The sequence below is a fragment of the Macrobrachium rosenbergii genome, chromosome 7 (genome assembly GCF_040412425.1).
Source record: "Macrobrachium rosenbergii isolate ZJJX-2024 chromosome 7, ASM4041242v1, whole genome shotgun sequence".
Taxonomy (NCBI): Eukaryota; Metazoa; Arthropoda; class Malacostraca; order Decapoda; family Palaemonidae; genus Macrobrachium; species Macrobrachium rosenbergii.
The window spans coordinates 12,401,249-12,424,246 of record NC_089747.1 but is presented as its reverse complement, the minus strand read 5'-3'; the positions used below and the strand labels follow the sequence as shown (position 1 = coordinate 12,424,246).

General features: G+C 37.5%; 1 protein-coding gene across 1 annotated transcript in view; it reads left to right on the top strand.

Annotated features, from left to right (window-relative positions):
• Positions 1 to 22,998, top strand: part of Marf (Mitochondrial assembly regulatory factor) — a 48,682-nt gene that overhangs the window by 6,288 nt on the left and 19,396 nt on the right. The window contains 3 exon segments of the mRNA XM_067106234.1: positions 12,070 to 12,359; positions 12,506 to 12,615; positions 22,172 to 22,292. Of these exon segments, the coding sequence (XP_066962335.1) occupies positions 12,092 to 12,359; positions 12,506 to 12,615; positions 22,172 to 22,292 (499 nt within the window). The 5' untranslated portion in view covers positions 12,070 to 12,091.

Below are 22,998 nucleotides of genomic sequence, written 5' to 3'. Positions count from 1 at the left end.
GAAGAAATTGGTGATGCACTTAATCACTACACAATTAAAGGGGGAAGTTTTTATGCACATATTGTAATTGAAATAGCCTTAGCAATGAAAGTAGTGTTCTGCTATTTTTTGCCTCTAAATGTTGTACTGTATATCTGTACTTTTTTTTTTTGCTTAGGGTTAAAAGTGCAGTTAGGTATTTTCTGTTAACCTTTAAATCTCATGAACAGCTAGACACTGATATGCTTCTACTCAGAAGGTCAAATTTGCACTGAAATGCAACAAATAACCAACTTATTCAACATCTTTGGTTCAAGGTTCAAGTTTAAACCAGAGAGCCACAAATGTACATAACGTGCAGATTCTCATACAAGATGTTACCAAAGCAGTAAATCAAACTGGAAATAGCATCATATACTCTGGTCGTTTGCTGACTGGGTATTAAAAAATATAAAATTTCTATTTATAATGTTAAGTTGTGAGTTACAGGATACAGTAATTGTTGTGTAATGCTACCCCAGGACTGTAGCTCTTTACCAAGATACAAGGGTCTAGGTAGACAAACAGAAGTTCTGTATGATTTTGTAAATTCAAATTATGATTACAATACTGTACAGTATTATTATTATTAGTCAAGCTGCAAACCTAAGTGAAAAAGCTACAAGACCAAGGTTTCCAAAAGGGAAAGCAATAAGTTGAAAAAAATACAAGTAAAAACGAGTAGAAAAAACTGACATGATTAAATACTAAGTTATAAAAGCATTCACAATCTGTCTGATCAGCATTCCAGTGACCGAGATACATGAAAAGGAAGGTCATTCAGAATTTGGTCATAGCTGGAGGAAAACTCTTGGAAAAGTCAAGACTCTTAAGAAAAATTAGTATCATACCTAATATTACAATATATGGTGGATAGTATACATGTGAAGAATTGAATATAAAAATGGAACTGAATTATAAAAATTATGGGAAGTAGCCTAAATGAGTTTTAGATGGGATGATCATGATGATTTACTAAATTTCCATGTATCATATCACATTAGTACTTCTTATATACAGTAATTATTAGACCAGTTGGCAATGTTATTTGAATATAAAATTATGAATCCAGCTTCTCATTCATAATGTAAGTTTCAGAAGGCAATACTGAAATGTTGACTACATAAGCCAACATGATCCATGCTGTCAGTAATGTCTTGGTTAGCTGCATCGCCTATGGGAATGGAAATTGAGAGAGAATTTCACACTTGTACGATTTTACTTTTCAATAAGTGCTGATTTCAAGGCTATGGTTCAGGCTTAATAGAATACATTTGCATTGTACTGCCCGTTAAAAAGGCCATGTTTATTAAATAAATAACATCTTACTTTTTCTTGGATTGTCCTATCCACTTCAATTTGTATATATTTTTGGCCTGTTTGTGATCACAAGCAAGGAAAGAGAACACTTGTTAGATGAGGGAGGTGGTTCTTATGTTGAGGAGGTCTCTTCTGTTGTTGCCTCTATAGCATTGCTCAATTTGGCATACTGTATACTGTATTCATTAGTAATATTTAGTTATTTAAATATCATATAAAGTAATTGATACTGTTCTGGAGTTGACATAGAAAATAATTGATATCTTTTAGAATCAAAAGAAATCTTGATGTTTAGTAAACTTGATAAGGCACATGTTATTGATGATTTTCTCATCGTATTACTATAGTTTTGTAGCACATATGTTTCCTTTACTGCATTGCTATCTTGCAAGATAGTTCACTCTTTCTCTGGTATGCCTATTTATATAGAAAACATTAGTCTTTCTTTAGTATACTGCATTTGTTTTCAAAGACCAACAAAAGTTGCTTCAAGAATAGCACAACTGCAAAGATTTAGAATGTAGAAATAGATACTGTACTTAGTACAATTACTGTACTTGAATGGGATCAGCTAATGTCCTGTTTATACAGGGTACATAGTTAGTATAAATTGTCAGGTTTACTTGGACATTTATTTAGTTTTTCCGGTACTGCATACGACTTTTCATCATGAGTAAGTTCTGCATTTTAAAACAATGCATCTGCTGTGCCATATGTCATTTGAAGATATGCAGCATATGGATAATTTACAGTGCATGTGTGCTAGCTTGTTTATTTTATTTGGTGCCATTGGTTTAGTTAGCTACTTTGAACAATCAGTACTGTATATGAGAAGTAGACACTGGTTGTCCTTGTAAATGGGAACTTCTTTTATAGTGATGTCTTTTGATTCTAATTCAGTTTTGGAAGTGTTTATACAATGTAGACAGTCTTGTGAGTGTATTTAATTGAATTATACCTTCTTTTCAGTGTTGGCTAATGCTGTTTTTGTTTTTTCTCATTTCATTTTTGTAATGAGTTGGAGTTGCCTTAAGGACTAACTTCATAAACAAGTGTCCCACAGAAGTTATATATTTGCTGCACTGTATTACAGTGCATTTTATAGTACACAATCCTTGTGACTACAGTATAGAGTGGATACAAATACACTACACTGGTATTCTTTAAATTGTTTTATAAAAGAATTTTTGTTTTTAAGATTTGTCTCATTAGTCTTTTTAAGTATCTCATTGTTGCCCTTTTGTTTTGGCGGTAGGATAATAGCCAGAAACTCTCAGGTATTGTCACAGCTGTAGTTAGCTGTCTTATATACTTGCTCTTAAGGTTTGTAAATGGTATTTCTGTCTTTTCCTCTTTTCACATTCAGCTTTTGTCAGCTCTGTAATAAATGGTGCTCTGCATCCTGAATGGCATAATCTTTTTAGTTAAGGAGTTATGAGCTACTGTACAGTACTGATTATGTACTGTAGCTTATAACCCCCTAACTAAAGCTTATGTATATGCCTCTTTTAGGCTTTGAGTTCTAAATGGCTTTTATATTGTTTGAAAATGCTGAGAGAAATTTAAGGTGTCATACACTACATGAAAACCATATGAGTAGCAGTCAGCAGGGGAGAAGTGTATAACTACTGCAGTTGTAGTTGATGAGCTGAGAGCAAAAACAAGTTCATTGGTATGGCACATTGCTGCTTTGTGACAGATAGGTAGATGGTTTTAAGCAAAAAAGCATGATGTGTCTTAGATTGAGCTGATTAAGTTAGTAATATGGGATCTGGTACAAATGGAAATGTTGTTCAAAGGGTCTCTTTTATTTGTGAAGGTGAAAAGATAATGGAAGAAGTGGATTCTGAAAGGCTGTTGTAGAAGTCTTGTTTGTATTGAAAATGTTGAGTGCTATGTGTGTGGTCATATGAAATGTTGTGGTTTGTCTGATAGCTAATCATCTTATTTTTTTCTTTCTAGTCTGTTTTTGATTTCACATTTTTCTTTGTAAAGTAACAAGAAAATCAATTAAAGCTTTTGTAACGTTGAAAATGATGAGTATAAGACCAGCTTTGTTAACTATCTTTATTGTCCAGGCTGTCTTGAATAAAGACTTGGTTGTTGGAAATTTTGTAATTATAAGCTATTGAAACACTGATGTTTACTGATTGATTTAATATTTATCTGTTTTCCTGAGCTCAGCAGAGAAAAACTGTCTTTATAGCTTTATTATTGAAAGGCCATATTTTATCTGTGTTGTTTAGTAATATAATAAAAAAAAGTGATACTGATGAGTAGCATTGTATTCTATTTGCATTTGCTTGCCTCATGAAGGATTAGAATTTTTGGCTTTGCATGTACTTAAAATAATTGTTTTTCAAATCTAGTTTTATTTCAAACACAGATATTTAGTACATTATCATATTTTATTTAGCTTCACCCTGCTTCTGCCTAAAGATCATGTGCTAAGGATTTGAATTATAGAATAACATGCGGTGGAAGCTTTTCATTTAGGATTGGTGTGTGAAGCTGACTAATTTTATACCATTTTCCATCACTGTGCTTATGATTTATTAACTAAGATGTAAAAAAATATGTATAGTACCTGTACTCAGCTTTGCCTTTTAAGATGAATCTCATCAATAACAACCATCCACTTTTATGATTTTATGGTTCATCTTAATTTTATTGGCTATGTTTTTTGAAAGTATTTTCCTAAGATATTTAGTTTTCATCATTTTAAAGGGGCTGTTATATTCTGATGTGTCTTCAGCTTGGAGCATGGTAATCTAATGATTTACCAGTAATTGCTGCCAGCTTACAAATGTTATATCTTGGGTTATAATAGGATGTTTTGTGTTTCATCATTGAAATTAATTTAGTAAAATTATATATATTTCAAAGGGTACTTTTGATGGAAGAACTGTTTTGAGAATATTTAAAAGCTTGGTACAGTATGTACTTCAGAAATGGAGATAACAAAACTAGGCAACTAACTTCTGTATCAGTGATTTTGACTTGTACAGTGTGGCCACCAACACCCTCTTATTATTCTTTATTTTTAAATTTTTTTCCAGGATGCACTTTCTCTTCTTGTTTTAATGTCAAACAATTTAGGGCATTCTCAAGTCTGCTATCTTTAACGGAGTAGAAAAAATGGCTGCTTACATTTAGAAACAAATATTTTAGTGTAAAATCTAGACTTTGTTTAGTGTCCTTGAGAATGCTCTACCTTTATCTGCATGTGTGGTATTGTATGTATTCTCTGTAAAATTTTTGAGTAATTACAGTACATTATACAGTAAGGTGCAAAGTTATTCTTTTGGGAAGCCTAGCTAATTGCAACAATGCATAAGGTATTAAGTTAAATTGATATTTGGAACATTGCATATTTTTTACTAATTTATATGCTTCAGTATTGGAAAATTCATAAATCTCATGTGAAAGTTATTTTGTTTATGCATAAGGTCACATCGATAATGAATTTTCACTATCTTTTGCATTGAATAAAACAAAAAAAAATTTTTAATAGAATGAACTGAAAAACAGATTTTTCTCAAAATGAGATTTTAATTGTAGCTTGGATTGCCATGTCAAATGAGGATTTGATATTAACTAATTACCATACTCTGAATTTATAAACTTGTAACTTTTGTATATTACAGTAATTTGGACATTTAGATTTGTTCTGTCAGTTTACATTTTAACCCATTTTGTGGTAGCAAATTTTGAATTTCAGATTTCTTTATTCAGTTTCCATTTAATTATAAGTTAATGTATTTATTAAATAATAAGAGACTGGAATAAATCTATAAATATGAAAAATATCACTTTCCTGGATTGGCAAATCACACCTGAATAGCTGACACAGAAATAAGATATGGAAGTAGATGTCATTTATTTTATTTCAAAGTGATGTCTATGCTTGAGTAATATATCCCAGGAGGTTACTCCTTGCTCTGTACTATGCCTACACACACTATAGGCAGTAATAAAAGCATTGGAGTGTTTACTTTGCTCCCAGTAGTGATGCATTTTGGATTTTACAATTCATGTTTGGGACAAGGGGGTAGTAAGTACATAAGTGGATGACTAAGGTTTACTATGCTGGTAACAGAAGAATTGAACCCAGGATGCATAAAGCAGGGTTGCACATTGTCACCGGTATTACAGTATTTAACATTTTTATAGAAACGTTGGTGAAAGATTCTTTGAAATCAGTATTTGGAAGATGGAATCTTAGTTGGAGGATACTAAGTTACAGACAATAAAATAATGATAAACTGTTGATAGAGTAGCAGGGCAAATTGTGTTGAATTGAGTTAGAAGGGATGGTATGAAGAGGGAGGTTCAATAGAGTCAGTTTTGATAGACTGTGTAATTTGCAGTTCATTGTGATTAGCCAGTAGTAGCTTAGAGTGTTGGATGGCATATGGATTGCTGCCTACAAGTATCCTTTACCTACCCTCCCTTACTATACCCTTAGTACTTATCTAGGTTTTTGAAGGTTTTGTTTGTTGTCGTGAAAGGCAACCAAGGAACAGAGTCATATTGTTGACCTCATTCCTCTCAGTATCTTTATGCAGCAAGTCACATTCAAGTTGGAATCAGAATCTTGCGTTCTTGGTCTCCATTGGTCTGAAGGGTACAGAGTTTCAGGTTCTGGTCCACCTGTTTTCTAGGAGATACCAAAGGTTTGTGTAGTGGGTTATCTGTACCAATTTTTGGTCCTCTGAATTGACTTTTCCTGTGCCATGTAATTCTTTGTCTCATAATGGCCCTAGTCTCATGAGGTTTTTTTGACCCGTAAACAAGGAATTTGGTTGATTTTGTCTGTCGGGTGAGAGGTGTCTTTTGTCTTTCTGTACATTTTAATGTAACAAAGCATCTTCCATTAGTTGTTTCTTATCTAGAGAATACAGGTTGACAGACTATTTTCATCCATGCTTTCTACAGAAGTTGTCCTTCATGGAAGATGTCTGATGAGATTTCGTCCTTCTTGGTAGATGTCTGATGAGATTTCGTTAACATCAGCTTGTTCAGCTTTGGTATGAAGTCAACTGGGAAAGATGAAAGCAGCTCTCATGGTAATGGAAGACTATGAATGTCTTTGCTGATGGAAGAACCCAATCAGTATTTTGCAGGAATTATGCTCAACCCTCTTTCACTGGAGTTTCTCTTGTTTACAGATGCCTTTTAAAGACATTGACAGATCATTCTGAGTATGCAGGCAGCAGGTTTGTTTGTGTGAGAGGAGTCCTTCAGCCCTACTGTTTTAGAACAGTTTGTTGTTTATTTTCAAATCATTGCTTAATTGGAGGTGCCTGTTATCACATCACACCAGTGACATTAGGAAAGTTCAAGTCTGTTCTTAGAAACATGAGATCAGAGTGCCAGTTTATACATTCAGACATAAGATGTTACATATGTGGTTCATGACATAAGATGGCCTCAGGCTCTCTTGGTTTTTTTGGCTGTCACTTTTGTGTGACCTATTACTTCTTTACATTGCTCTCAGATTTGGATTTTAGATTTGGTTTGGTCATACTTAGTGACAGATTCAAGTAAAGCAATCCTCTGTGCCTATGGAATATGATGTAATTATTACACAAAGTTTAAATTTGTAGGGAAATGTTATAAAAAGATTTGCAAATGTACTCGTCTAAGAACTGTGCATTTGAATTATTTTAATTTTGTCATCTTACATTATTTTAGTAACTCTAGTCTCCTAGTTATTGGTAGTTCTTTTTGTGCATTTTGTAATGCTTTTTGTGCATGGCAGTAGAATCCAACTTTTTATTGTGCATATTAATTTTTTTATTACTTCTTGTAAGGTTATTTTCACTGGAATACTTAGTTAGAGTACTGTATGTGTTTAATGAGTTCTGGCTTATTGAATGAGCTGTGGTTTTTGTGACTTTTTGCAGTTTCTACTCTGACTTTTACTGACATTTCCATTGGTAGTATTTTTCAGTTTCAAGATCTCTTGGGAACTTTATTTAACGTGAAAATTTTTAGTTTTTTCGTCAGTTTTATATAAGCTGTATAGCTAATGTTCGACTAACTCATTACAGCACAGTGAGAGAATATCAGTAGCTTTGCCTATTCACGGTACATTGTCTTACTTAAAGGACAGTTCTCTGAGAGTTATGAATGTTTGGAATAATGTACATTTTAGAGGTAATAATTTGCATAGAATATATTAGCAGTTTCCCACAGTTGTATAAATATATGTTCTTTTGTTGATCTATCCATTTTATGGAAATCATCTCGCTGTAAGGAATTCTTGTTCTACAGAAGTACTGTGCTAACCAGAGCCTTTTATAAAGTAATATCCTTCAGCACGAACTGGAGGCTGGAGATGGTTGTTGAAGTTGATAAAAATAGTGGTTCCCTGGTGTTTCGGGGGTGAGTGGAGGATTACCCTGCACTTGTCTGCCAACTCCAAGTACTTTTCTTCCACTGTTGTCTTCTGGGGACGCTTGCTGTACCCCACCTGACTGCTAAGTTGAAGTGATTTTTTCACGTAAGTTTTATGTTTTCAAGAAATAGTGTCATATTCAGAGGTGTGAAGGGTGTCAGCAATTATACTGAACTTCCATCCCCTCCCCTCCCCTCCCTTTTCTTGGGTGGATCCCCACTGTTTAGTACTTTTGTTCTCATATTAGAATCAGCAGTGCTACCATTTTAGGAGAGAATTTACTGCTGTTGGAAGTTTTTGGTAGAGACGGTAGCCTTGGAGTGTTAGCCTACCACTTCATCCTCACTGCTGAGCACTTCCCTACTTCCTCGAGTATACACCACTCTCAGGTGAGAGAATCAGCAGTTGTGCTGTTGTAGGGAAAATTTACTGATATTGGGAAGTTTTCAATGGAGGTTCCAAGCAAGAACTCTTCCCAGTCTGTTGGGGGATGGTAATTCTTGAACATCCAAGGGTGATCAACTAGCTTCTGGCCAGGCTGGTATGGGCCTCACTAAGTGTACTCAGTGTTTCTTTCCAGCTCACCTAGACATAAAGACTGCTTCCAGCTCTTTTGTGTTTCCTGGCATTTCAGAATAACTGTTTGGTATGTGGGTGGTGAGGGCAGGTGTCTTTAACGTCAGACCTTATTTACCTCATCCTACCCAAGGGTCCTTACCCACAGGTTTCCAGACTTTTCCTCTGGGACTTGTGGTGGCTGCTCATCAGGTGGTGTAAGTACCTAGCTCCATTTGGACAAAAAAGCATCTTGTTGAGAGTACTTGGAGAGCGTAAATCTTCTGTTGAATGCTAGAGTGACAGGCTTCTATCAGTTCTTCCCTCTACCACCCTCTGTGGAGCAGCAGCTCAGTCTGAGTAAGTGCTGGGCAGAGCATAGATGTAGGTGGCTACTTAGTCAAGTAACCAGTCTTGACTACGACGTTACTCCCTCAGCTCTTCCTTTTAACAAGTGGGTGAGAAGGTAGAGGCATATTCTGATCCAAAGGTATAGCTGCCTTCCAACTTGTGCAACCCCCTGGGTTGGTCTTTCCTTACTTGATCTTTCCTTTCGTGAGTGAGGCTCTCACCCTCACAGAGCTTCACTCAGATCCGGAACCCTACCACTCTGTCAGCCCTATGCCAGACCAGGTGGCAGGTTATAAGAGTCATTGCATTCCTTGCTTACTGTTGCAGTGGGAATTATGGCATTTCTGGGTGAGTTTTCAACTTCCAGTCAGTTGACAGACACAACCTCCCTCCTAAGAAGTCCTTTAAAAAAGGTGATGGTTTTTAACTGTATAGGAACAAATATGAAATTTTAAAGTAATTTGTATTTTTCCTGTGTATAAAAGCCAGAGCCTTTTATAGCAGTTCTGACTTCAACCACCCCACTTTGTCTCGTAAGTTGAAAGAAAAGTGCTTGTAGATGGTAGGTGAGGGGTATTATTCTGCTCATTCCCCATACCCACTTTGTTACCAAATTCAGTGATCATCTCCAGCTAATGTTGAAGGATCTTCCTCTGTAAAGGGATCTGGCTTGTATAATGAGGGAAAATATAAATGACTTAAAAAAACTTGACATTTTTCACACTTTTACAGTATATGGTACATATTTGTTGTAATTTTATTGATCTACTGTACAAGTTTCCTATCCATTGAACTTTTAGAATGTGGATATAGTGCAAATGTTCATTCCTTTGAGGGTAGAGATTCAGAAACTTTGTTAGCCAGTAACTTGGACCTTATAGGTACTGGCATGACCCTCATATACTAATCTGCCTTCCTTATGGGTTATTCAAAAGAGCAATCCCCCTCCCCCATGACATAAAGTTAGCTTAATCTGACAACAAAAACGGAATAGAAGATATTTAGGGATCCAAAAATTGATCTTAACTTCCTGAAAAAATAGGCTGTTAACATAGCTGTTGTTTCACCTGAAATGGTATCTTTGCTCCAAGTTTTGCATATGAAATGGTGTTGGCTATGTGAAGAACAAGGGCTTGTTCATATGAATCACAAACCCCTTATTTTCACTTTTTCGAGAAGGGGACCATACAGTAATAAAGTAGGAAGATTAATCACCTTTTAGTCTATATAGGACAGAGTAGAGGTGTGAATTGAATTAAAAGTACCTAATACCAACTCAGGATTTCCAAATGCACTGGATTAAAGCTGTTCAGCTCAGGATTCAGTTCCCCCAATCTAATATACAGTACAGTATAGCTATTCATTATAAATATGAATTAATGTCTTGATATGTTTAGATTCTTACAGTTGCTCCACAGATGGACTCTATATTCACTTAAAAATATCCTCCTCTTACCCACTCTGAATACTATATGTATGTCTTATCTGCAGAGAGCATTGAGGGATGAGTTTGCCAGGAGAGGCAGAAGGTTGCCCGTGGTGTGGGAGGTCACCCATTGCTGATGATCACTTCCTAGGTTTAAGTCCCATTTGGAACATGTTTGCTCATCTTGAATATAGATTTTGACCATAAGTAGGAATGGGAGGATTAGATATATGAAAAATAATAGTTTTAAATTTATTATATTTTAGTGTGTGATACAACTTTACCAGGAACTAGGTGCTTATTTATTGGGTATATTAGTTTGTAATCAATTTGATAAAGCGCAGATAAAAGCAAATATATCCATAAAGCTTTCATCTAAATTTAATTACCTGTAACTACGTAAATTTAAAGCAAAAGATGCCAGGGCTATATATTAGTATATTATTATGAACCCTGATGCAACCATTTAGTTTTCATGCACAATTTTTGCACTGCAGGGATTGCTTGCAGCTTATTTTGCTTAACACAGCAGTGCACTGATTCACACCAAATGAATCTGGTGTACATGTGCAATCATTTTTTATTTTTTTTTTAGAAAAGTTTTGTTAACTTTGCATTGGCACCCAAAATAGTTTATTTAGACTCCATAGTACTGTAATGCTAGTTACATGAAGTTTAGACTGGCTAGTCAACTGTTAATTCGAAGGTATTCAGCCATGCTATGAGTGTAAATTGACTTTATCCCTGTTCTTGCTCCAATGTTCTTAAAATCTTCTGGATGTTTGTGAGCACTTTACTAAATTTTTATTGGTGCTGTGAAGTAATCAGAGTGGCAGAAAATCATTTCATGAATACAAAGTTGTTAACGTGAATGTCTTGTATATGCTGCACAAATTTTTGAACGGCTAAAAGTATGAAGTGTTGTTACCCACCACAAGTGTACTGTATTAGCATGATCTGTATAGGAAGACATAGTCTTGTATATTTATTTAATTTAGTTCGCATATTTCAAATAGCACTGAATGACCTGGTATGTTTGTTAGCCATGTTCATGGCTGAAGAGGTTGGATGGAAACAAGTGGTTAAATATTCTGTAGTGATCAACACAATATCTGTACAGTATTTTATTATAACTTGTTTTTTTAAAGTTCATTGCTTTAGTGTTTAGATGAATTTATTCCTCATGTGCAGGTTTGGTTTGTCTTCCATTTTCAGTTTCTGCTTTGGGGTTCATTTCTTTTAAACCTAAACAATTGATCAACTTTTGGGTAGAACTTGGTATTCATAAGATTTATTCACAAATGATCTTGGAACTGTTGGTTAATGGTCACTAAAATAATAAAGTAATACGTATTTTACTATTTAATTCCAACCACCATGAATTTGGTTCTGCAGTGTTTACTGAATACGGTACAGTATATGAGTATACTGTAGAGCATTTTTCATGGAATTCATGACTGACTTTCCCCCTTTGTCAAAAAAATCTTATAGAAACTTCCTTCTCAGCTGCTCTAGTTCACTTAAGAGACAAAAGTTTTAGATATGTATTTTTGCTGGATATTTTGAGTTGATTTAAATTCTGGTCATTGTCTAGTTTGAAATCAGTAATGTGATCTGTGTCTGTAAAATGATGTTATAGGTAGATGTAAGTGGGTGAAATAATTAAAGGATCATAGATACTGGCATATGCTGATTGTGTACATCCTAATACTGTATGATAACATTTTTGTAAGGGTCTTCATGGGAATGTGAATATACTGTACTGTACAGTATAATGTACAGAGAATTTGAAGGGGGCTTATTGAGGATGGTCCACCAACTAACTGGGGCTTGTTTGAAACTGCAAGGTTGTATACTGATGATTTTTTAAAACATGAACATGGCTAACTTCAAGAGCTACACCTTCATGTGACATATTTTTCCTTTTCCATTTTTGTTTTAGATTTGGGTGTCTCACAGGCATAAAGCTTTTTATTTTTCTTGTTTTTTGTTCCAGTTGAGGGTGTTGGTGGTGTATCATGTCAAGTTTGCTTAACCGGTCAACCTCCATGATGAATGGTGGAGAAATGTTCTTAGGGGGGACAGCAGGATTGGGTGGGAGTGGTGATGGAGGGGGGGGAGGCACATCATTGCGGGATTCCATAGTAGGTGTGATAGGAGCACGGCACTTAAGAGAATCACCTACCTCGTCACCCCTGCAGATATTTGTGCGAGCAAAAAAGAAAATCAATGATATCTACCAAGAAATTGAGGAGTATGTTGCAGAAACTACACATTTTTTGGAAGGTAATGTGCTGCATTCATTTTCCTGTTGCTGTTGTTATGCAAAAGTTGAGATATTGTCTGTAAAGTGTCATGATTATTTATGGCTCAGTACTGAGAACTTTCAGTTGCTTCCAGTGATGGTTGAATACACATTGATTTAATAACAGGTCTTCATAATGACAAGGGTCTTATTGATGCCAAAGCTTTACAAGAATTCAGAGAATACAGTGGCCGAGTTGCAGGCATCAAAGAAGTTTTGGCACGAGATCACATGAAGGTAAACAGCACATTATTCTTGTAGTGGGGGAAGATTTTCTTTATGTGGCTGAAGTAGTTACTGTATTACATATGCTGGAGAAAATCTGCCCTTCTGTAGTTTTAAATTTGAATAAAGAAGTGTTATGATTCAAGATTGAATTTTACAGTCCATCAAAAAATAAATTGAGTTTGTTTTTGTTCATTTATAAATTCTAAGTAGAATACTGCATTTTTACCCTAAAACCGTGATAGCTTATGCTTGGTTGATTATACTTATACATTAATCATAATTGTCCCTTATTCCATGTGAGACAGAATCGGTTACACAAACTTGCAAAAGCTTATGTGCAGCATTCACTGTCCACTAACAAATGCCTCCCATTCTTATGTGTTACTCCTACATAGTTGGGCATATGCTGTGCTTCCCAAAATTAACAAAGTGTTTCCCAGCTGTCATTTGGTTTCAGTCATTCATTTTTGTGTTGTTTTGAAGTTCAAGAGTTCTGAATTAGTTCACATGTACAGTAAATAGTTTTTGCCCTTTAAGATGTGTTACAAGTGTTGAGTGAGTTTTTGCTTCTTACAACTTTTTGCTTTCAGCTTTTAACTTATCAGTGCTTTATTGTGAGGGGATGTTTATTTTAAAATGGATGACTGCTTTTTTTTGCAGTTTATTTTGTTTGCAAGAGTAATTTTTGCCCTTGCTTAGCCTTTATTGGAGATTTGGTACTGCAAGAATACAACCCTTCAGCATTTATATGGACACCCTTGGCAAAAGCTGGTACAAGATACTCAGCTGGTGGCAGATGAATAAGAGGATGGCACACCCATCCATTCACGTAGTAAGCAGCATAGTTTTTTCTTCAGCCACTTGCTGTGCTAGGTTATCTCTCTGATCTTGGCTGGTGTTGGAGCTCTTTATTTTAGTATTTCCTTGTTCGAGTGCCTTTGTAAAGTGTCCTCATTTTGTTTATGATTAGGATGATGTTGCTGGAGAGTTTTTCCCCTAGAAAAATGATCAATGTAGATGTTATTTGCACTGACCACATCAGTCTTGGTGGATCCCATCAATTTGGCAATGGTTTCTCCCACTAAGCCTGAGAGCACTGTGGTGTTGGATGTTTCTGCTTTTCCTGTTATTCCTGCCATAACTGGTGAGGTGGTTCATACTCTGTTGACTTATTCCTCCAGAGACACAGAAGAGGACACACAGACTTGTAGTGAGGGGAGATTGAAGAAGTGCTGCCTGACTTCTCTTTTAATGTATATCCTCACCATGTGATCAGACTTCACACAGAAGATACCAGTTTCCAACAGCAATATAACTTAATGCTTTTTCACCCTGTGGTTCCTGCAGCTCCAGGACTAATGTGAGTTTCCAAGCCATCTCTTGATTGTGATCCAAACAGTCTCATGTTGCTTTTTGGGCTCATGACAGGCACATTCTTCCTGTTTCATGCATCTCAAGATTGTACTCTTGAATGGCTCCTGAATGCCCATGCCCCTTTTAACTATTTTGGTGGGTTCCATAACCTTTCAAACAGAACTTTTCATCCCAACTGTTAAACTGTGTGGGGGACTTACATGTGCCCCAGTGCCAGATAATGAAAACAAGGTTTGTTACCTACCCCAAGACATTTCCTCTGAGGCCTAGCCTGCTTAGATGATTCATGGGTTTGCATCTCGAATGCATATACACTGGAAATACCACACAGATATTCACAAATATATGACAGAAACACACAAAACAAAAAACCAGAATGCCAAGGCAAAGAATGAATAGGAAGTGCATAAAAAACCAACTTCTAAACTAGAAAGGGCAGCGCTTGTCTTGCTTGAAGACAGTTTGAGAGATAACTGATGCATCACAGCATATGCAAAGGGGAGATAGGTCAGGTTCTGCCTACTCTCTCTCCCCATTGGCTGATGCATTCATGCCACCAACCTTGTTCTGCTTTTAAACCGGATCCAGCTTGCACTTTGAGATTTTTCTCCATACGTAAAGACCTCTGGTTTGTAATTATGAAAAATACAAATTGATTAAAGAATTTTCATTTTATAACTGAGAATCTCTTAGCAAGGACTTGTTCTTAAACTCCCTTTGTTTGATGCCTTGACTTGTACCTTTCTAGGAGTTTTTCCTCTCTAGTTGGTGAGATACATCAAGTTGTGGCTTCAGTGGCTCGGATCTTGCTGAGCCGCCTCCTCTTAAGTTTCCGGAATTGGATGCTTTCAAGATTTTTCTTGTCAAGTGCCCTTCTCTTTTCTGCTCTTTAGTATTACCAGGAGCTCTGTGCTGTTTTTGGAGCTAGCCTTTGGAAGTTTATTCACATACTATATACTTGTGACATAGCCCATGGATGTTTCTCTTTGAGTCTTAATTGTCTTGGCAGGTCATGCGCTGCAGGTCGAAAGAATCTAGTTATTCACCCTATTCCATGTTATCATGACTTAATCCCTCCTCCCTTCAGTATAATATCTTATATAGGTTTTTTCTTGAAGTACCTGCATTAGCGCCTCAGACTCTTGTCAGGCATACTATTTAGGGTTATGGCTTCCATTTCATCCATTAAACTCTGGTACGGTCATTGAACCTCTTGTATCAGTCTTTTTATTTAGAAGCTCTTCTGCTTCATCCACCTTCCTAATTTATAGTCCAGGCTAATTTTACTTAATGGATTTAGTATATTGCAGCTAATTGTATTTTTACTGTAAAATACATTTTTATACAGCCCCATTAATTATAGTCTTCATTACTCATCTCTTCCCCTCACATCCAGACAGGGTTTAGTACTGAAGAATAAGAGGTGTTGGTTACCAGACAGTTGACTGAATTGGTAACTGATTATCCCAACAATGTTCTAGAAATCATTGTTTTCTGACCGAGTGTACCTGAAAGGTCTCGTTTTATTTGAATTTTTAACTGATATTTAGTTAAGTATTTCTTTGAAATGGTTTTAGTATATTTGGGTTTATAAATTTGTATGTTCACTGCATGTAGTTTTTATATCATTTATTGATTTGGTTCCCAATATAGAATATTTGACATTGCATCTGAATTAGTTATGTCATTTTTGCCTAAAGTTACATCGACCCCCATTCAGTTTGCTCTTTATGTATTTTTTAAATTTTGGCATTTCAGATTATTTATGGAGGAATGTAATGCATCTAACATTTTGATGAATGGTCAGCCTTAGAAAAATATCAAATGGAAAGTTAGAAAAGGACAGATACAGATAAGATCCTTCCATCTGGTATTGGTCATCATCTGCTAAGTCTGCAAGGCAGTATTTTCAATCTGATTAACCCTCTCCTATAAACATCTCCTTTTTCCCACATACCTGTTGATCCCAATCCTATCACCGTGAATATTGAAAAGTCCAAATGGACACTAAATTTTCAGCTGTGCTTTCCAAAATCCAGCGATGGGCCAAGCCTTTATAAAAATTGGCTCCTAGTGAAGTGTTAGTGTATGGAGGTTCATTCCCCATCATTTTCCCAATTTTAACCTCTGGTCGGATTAACCCTGGTTCAGGGAGATGGAAATGTCGAAAAGAGCAAGTGATAGACAGTGGGGCTTATATGAGCCACGAGCAACCCTAGTTGAAAAAGCAAATTCCTGTTGTGCATTCCCAGGATGCTTAGCCCAGTGCCAGAAAAAGGAAAAGGCTGCTGGGATGTAAACTTGAAAGAGTGATGATAACGTTGACTTTTCCTGATAACAATATCAAGCATTCTTCTAAGCCTCTCAAGAGGTCTGACTTGTCTCTCCTGCAGCGAAAAAAAAAAAAAAATTGACGGATTTGAATGCGGGCTGTAACAGTTCTGCTAGGATCCTGAACCTCATTCATAATTTCCTCAACAGTGAGTCAGAACTTTAGAAGAAAAGGTAAGACTGTTAGAAATTGCTGATAATCTAGCGTGATTTCGTGCTGAGAAGCGTCTGGTCCAGCCTCGCCAGATAGTGCCTCCTTGAATATTTCAACAGCATCCCCGTTTTGTCGCTCAAACAATAGTGACAAATTGACGGATTTATTCAGTTCTTTGTGGCGCTCAATTTGTCCAACACTTAAGTTTCCAGGAATCAGCTGAAGGCCACAAACAACTCAAGATATTAGAACATGGAAGAATAAACCAGTGAAAATATTTCATCCAGACGCCAGCATTCTTCTAAAATCTTGGAAAGACTGTCAGTATTACAGTTTTTTATACATGAACTTACCTGTTGTTTACATATAGCTGTAATTTTCGATCTCAGCGAAAATTCAAAACTGGCGGTCCCGCTAATATATGGTCAGGTGATAGATGACGCCACACTTCTACCGGGTATCTGGATCCATTTCATCAACAACTAATCATATTTTCTCTGTCGGGGCCGCGATTAGTCGTCTGCTTCTTCAGGAAACTGTTCTGTGCTTTTTCCTTTCTTCTTCTGTGAAGTACCCATTTTGAAGACAGTTCTGGCTTGACTTTTTGGCTTTGGAGAGATTTTTTTCTAGTTATGTCTGAGTTATCTCAAATTAGATTTTCGGGGGAAAACTTGAATGTCTCTTTTAGACCTCACTCTTCTTGCTCCTAGACTGCAGTTTAAAGGGATAACGAATCTGGATAGATGTGATGAATGTTACACGCCTTTGTTTTGCTTGATTGGCAAAAGTTGGCTAAATATCAGGCAAAATTAAGTAAAGAATTCCTGGCTCTCAGACCTCCCAGAGCAAGGCAAGTAGTATTGCCTCTTGTTCTGTTCTCTGTTACCCTCCTGTTCCTATTCCTGAGACTGGAACCTGTTTTTCTTGGGGTGTCACTCTCGCGTGTCAGACCTTCTCGGGCAGAATCTAGTGGTAAGATTTTCGGCCACAGCTCTTCAATCAGAGAAGATTGGCCAGCAGTCAGAGTTGGTCTCAGACATCAGAGTAGTTTTCGCTGTTGTGGAGGTCACTGTTCGTCCCCCTTGATTGGTCGAGGTCTGTCCGGCTCCCAGGGCTCAGGAGAAGACAGCACTGAAAGCCGGACTTTCGGAGGCGAGTGGGGTCTGCTCACGAGCAGTTGCCACTGCTAACAGTCCTGTTGCGCCCCAGGCTGTTGCCTGGAGTAAAAGCGGTTTTTGCAAGTGAGTTCTTGTGCTTCTGACAACTCTGGGCTTTTTTTGGAAGCAGTCAGAGTCTAGTAGGCCGCTGAAAGAGACACAGAGCCTCTCCTCTCTTTGTCCTTTGTCAAGAAACCACTTGTTCCTCTTCCGCCTTTAGCTTTCGGGATAGCCCAGAGATCTCTCTTCTTCACAAAAAGCTCCGGAGGACCTTCTACGGATCAGTCAGCAAAGCGTCAAGAAGATCCTCCTGTTAGCATGCAAAAAGCTTCCTTCCCGTTGACTTCCAAGTCGCTTTTATGCAAGTCTGGTCGCCCTGGCCCCTTTTCACAAGAGGACAAAGGACAAGATTTTGAGATTTTTCCAAGGTTTTCAACAAAGAAATCAGGTTCCTGCAACTGAGGTGCCAGACTCAGTCGTTCACGGAAGCCTGGCAAAAGGTCACCAAGATCCTGGACGCTCAGGTGATCCTGGCTCGTACTCCATCCGCATTCAACTGGCCCTCATCGGACGCTCCAGTCGTTTTTCCAACATACCCACGACTCAGAAGTTTTGGCGCTGGCGCTCCAAACACGTTTCCAGAAGCAATGTTTAAGCGAAACAAGCCTATCGTGGTTTTTGCCGCCTCTTTGGCTCTCGGGTTTTCAAAGGCTCTTTACTCTCTCAAGCTCGTTCGGGAGGTTGGAGGCGGTTCTTGGCGCCTCAGTGACGCATTGAACGTTAAGAAGAAAACGAAAGTTTGGATCGGAGACGTTTCTAGTCAGTGTTAGCATCTCCAACTGCTTCAGAGATTCTCTGGAGTTTCCGATGTTTCCAGTAGATGATGTTCATCGTTCCTGCCATCAGGAATCCAACTTTAAGTTCTCTTAGGTTTGTTTTCCAAAGAACATTTTCAAGAAGCTCTTTGTTTCCAGCTTCAACTGCGTCTCCGTTTACAGAGTTTGCCAACGATTTTAAAATCTTCCTACAAGAATAAGGATTCAATGTCTGGTCCTGTCTGGCTTCTGAAAAGACACTCCAAGGCAAGAATGATGTGGAGGGCAAGAAAAGACATTATCTCAGGAAAACATCTTTCTGTTTTCCCCCCCTCAACCATCTTTAAGATAGTTTGTTTGGTATGAGAATGGACTCTCTGACTTTGGGAGACTCTGCCTCCTCGGAGAGTAGGGAGTCTTCTCCAGCCTTGTGGATTCTACATCTTCAGCTTTTGCTTCAGCCAAAGTGGATGAGCTTACTGGGGAAATTGACCATCTGGTGAAGAGTTCTATAAAACTTGGAGATCTTTTCAAGATGACTGGTCTATGGAGCCTTGAGCATCTAGTGAAAGTCTGTGATCTTCCCCCAAGACCCATCAGATCTTCTTTTCAAGATTTTGGCCTGATCAACAAGGAGCTGTTCTGGACGGAACGTCAAGGAAAGGCCTCAGTGAGGCTTCTCTTTTTGAAGAAGAGAGCACATTGGATTGTCAGACGTTTGTCAGGGTGAGGAGTCTCCAGGACAACAAGGAAATGTTCTTTTGCCTGCTGGCAGGAAGAGCCTTTTTCCCTGCCACATAGTTATGTGAAAGAGCTGAAACGGAAGTCTACATCAAGACCCCTGGATCATTCTTCAGCAAGAAAAAACCCAGGTTATTCTAGTTCAGTAGTACCCGAAGCCTCTTTCCTTATATCCTCAAGGGGGCACTCCTTCCTTCTCCTTTTTCTGCTAGGGAAGAGGAACTTCTCATTTTAGAATGGGGAAAGAACGAGTTCAAGGTCCTTATTGACCAGGTCGGAGAGGAATGTAACAGTCGATCTTTCTGGCAAGAACCAAGTCTGGCCAATGGAGCAGAACCCAGGTTTGATCAACGTTTGAGAGAAGGCTACACCATTCCCTTCCTCAGAGACCTATCCTGCAACAACAGAACAAACGCTTCCCAGTATATTGCTCCCCAGATCCAGGGACGACAGAGAAACTTGTGGTGATGCAATGACAATGAGTTGGGATTCCCTCCTTCAAAAGCTTTTCCAGTTCAAAATTAGAAGAAGTCTTGGAAAACCTTCAACCACAAGAACACCAAGATGACTCTGGTTCCAAAATCGCCAGGAGGAATGGAGACCAGTCTTCTCCTCCTCCTGAACATTTTCCGAGATCCAAACACCATTCAAGATGGAAACCACACAGTCGGTTATCAATTCCTGAAGTTCCATCAGAACTTGGTGTCGCTCGATCTCCAGGACTGCAGACTGTCATGTACCTATCCATCAGGAAGAGAGGTTTTTCAAAGGAGTTTGTGTTCAGAGGCAGGGCTTTTCAATTCAGAAGCTCTTTTCTTCGGCCAGTATCAACAGGCTAGATGGAACAAGGACGATGGCTCCAATAGAAATGGTTTCACTTTAAAATTCACATTTCAAATAGCGACGTTCTGGCTGATCCCTTTTTAAGGAGAAAGGAGGCCTTTGCATGAAGGGACCTCAATGCTTGCTTTCGGGTATTTAAGCACAGAGGTCTGGGACATCATTAACAATCTTCTAACAGATTCACAAGTCTTTTCCATCTCAAGACGAAAAGTTCTAAACAAGTTCATGGAATTTGGACTCAGTTCTAAATGGATTTTTCAGACGTCTCAAAGGATCGAAATGCATGCTGAAAGTGAGATACCTGATGGCAAAAGACTTGTTCTGCACTTGGAATGGATGAGTTTTTTAGGAGGTTCATGCATTGGACAAGATGTTCGTTTCAGTCTGGGGAGGATGAGACTGTTTGTTCTTCCTCAGCAGTTCTGGAACAGGAAGAAAGACACGAATGTTTGTTCCAGACCATCCAGGTCTTTCAGCATTAAGCAAGACCTGTCAGATCTGGGTGGGAGAGAGCAAACAAGAGAGATTGTTGTCACTGAGACAGAGGAACCTTAGACCTGTTCTTATTCTCCACGCTTCAGAACGTATCAGGGTTGGGGAGCAACTTGGGATGTTTGTGTCAGGCAATTGGTCTTCATCCACAACGGGACTGCTCACATTGCGAAAGAGTTGAAGGCAATACATCTAGAATTGTCAACATTTCAGCGGAACTCTGAAAGTGGAAAAACAAAAAGATAGTAGTACACTCGGACAACTCCACAACCTTCAGTGCAGAAGAAGAAACAACAAGACGATGTAACTCACTCTTCTCTCTGTTCGACTTGTCAGAAAAGACCTGCTTTTTGACAATGGCAACCTTAAGGCCTTTAGAGTTAGTAACACGCTTTCATGGGGAGCTCTCAACGTAAGAGCGGATACTCAGCTATCCACCCACATTTTCTCCTTGAAGTTGGAAATCCACCAGGTTCTGCCAAGGCCTATGTTGTTGGTTTGGGAACTACCTGCTAGACCTTTTAATTTTATGGGGAAAAGTTTTTAATTTTATTTTTTGGTGATGGAGGTGAGACCCAGAAGCATTTAGTTTGGATGCCATGCTCCTGGACTGGTCGGGTCTTGTCCTTTATGCATTCCCTCCTTCAGGATGCTGGGAGAAGTCCTAACAGATTGCACACAAAGACACAATGATCCTTATAGCTCCATGGTGGCCAGGAAGATCATGGATCCAGAGCTACAGAGAAAGTAGTGGATTGAGTCAGCAATCCTTCAATTCAGACTAAAATTCATGTTTTGATTTGCCTAAGTTGCACATATATGTGGCTGACATGAACCTGTCAGATCTAAAGGTGACAGGGTTCAGACTATATGTAACTCTACAGGAGAGTCCTATAGTAAAAATGATATTTTTATGATAAAACCAGGTTTTACTTATACTACCTGGTAGTTACATGAGTAAAGCGCTTCACCTGGTCTCATGTCTGGAGTGTCTTAAAACTTAATGGGTTCTAGAACATTGTTGGGATTTTCTTTGTTTCTGCATAGAGGAGAAGGAATTGGATCACCTAGATGTTTTTAGGGGTATAGCGAAATTTATGCTGGCGGCAGTTTTCAGGAATAGAGGTATAGAGCTTTCCTAACAAAGGTATTGCAGAAAACCTTTTTTTATCATAAAAATATCTTTTTATACAGCATTGGAATTTTAATTGCTAAAGTGGCTCATTACCAAATCTTGAGCCTTGACATCCAGCTGTCGTTAGGGTTTAGTACTGAAGAAAAAGGTCTTGGTTTCTTGACAGTTGACTGAATTGGGCTGATTAGATTAATGGTTTGTACAAAATCTTGGTTTTATTATAAGGCTGAGTGTACCTTGGGTTTCCTGACAATTTATTTATGAAACCCTAAATGATATTTAGTTAATTTAATTTTTGAAATCCTCCTTAGTGGAAGAGGTTTAGAAATTTCTATGTTCCTCATGAGTTTTTATATCATTTATTGTTTTTTTCTAATGTAGGAATACTTTGACATTGCATCTGAATTAGTTATGTCATTTTTTATGAAGATTACTTGATATTCATGTTTTAGTTTTATGTATTTTTTGGGATTGTTTACATTATTTTTAAAGAACTGATTTTGGAGGCACACAAGGAATTAAGGGATGTGGATTTCTTTGAAGAACATCAAATGGAAAGAGCACAGTTATTAATGCTATGCTGGGTCTTTAGCCTTCAAGAAGATCTGGTATTGGACATTCTAAGTTCAACTTATTGCAGATGAGTATTTGTTAACTTATGATTCAGAGTTATATAACATCCACTTTTTGTAAGACTGTGGCCTGGGGCCCCTTTATTGCGAATATTGAAAAGTGATGTTTATAATTAAAGCTAAAATTTTCAGCTCTCAGCTTCCTTTATAGTACTAGAATTTTTTTGGTCGATGTGTAGAGTAAGAGGTTAGATGGCCTTAGTAGGTCTAGAATTTTAATTTGGTGGGTTTTTTTATGGTTAACAATAATACAGATGGAAATGTAATGAGAGCACGTGATAGACACCATACCTTTTTGGTTGATTGTACAACCCGGTTGGAAAAAACAAACCTTTCTCCATATAGCAAGAAAGCGCCCAGAGCTACTAGGCCCCGGAAGTAAAAAATTTAAACTGGAAAGAGGATAGCAAAAAAACAAATAAGGTAAATGAAACAGCTTAATAGCAGCAGTAATAAATCCAAATAAAAGTAAACTATGGAGCCTGATGATGTCGTGTTTTTCAAAAAAAAAATTTAAAACTTACAGCTAGTTTGAACTACAAAACTTCTAACAGTTCAGCTATATTAAACAACAGGTAAGTTCATGTCACAAAAATAAGAACTTCTTATAAGAAAATAAGACTGTTATCATAACTTATCTGTTGTTTATATGGTAGATGTTCTAATCTGAGAAGATGTGAATGCTGATGATAATCAGAATTTTGAATATTTTATGCAG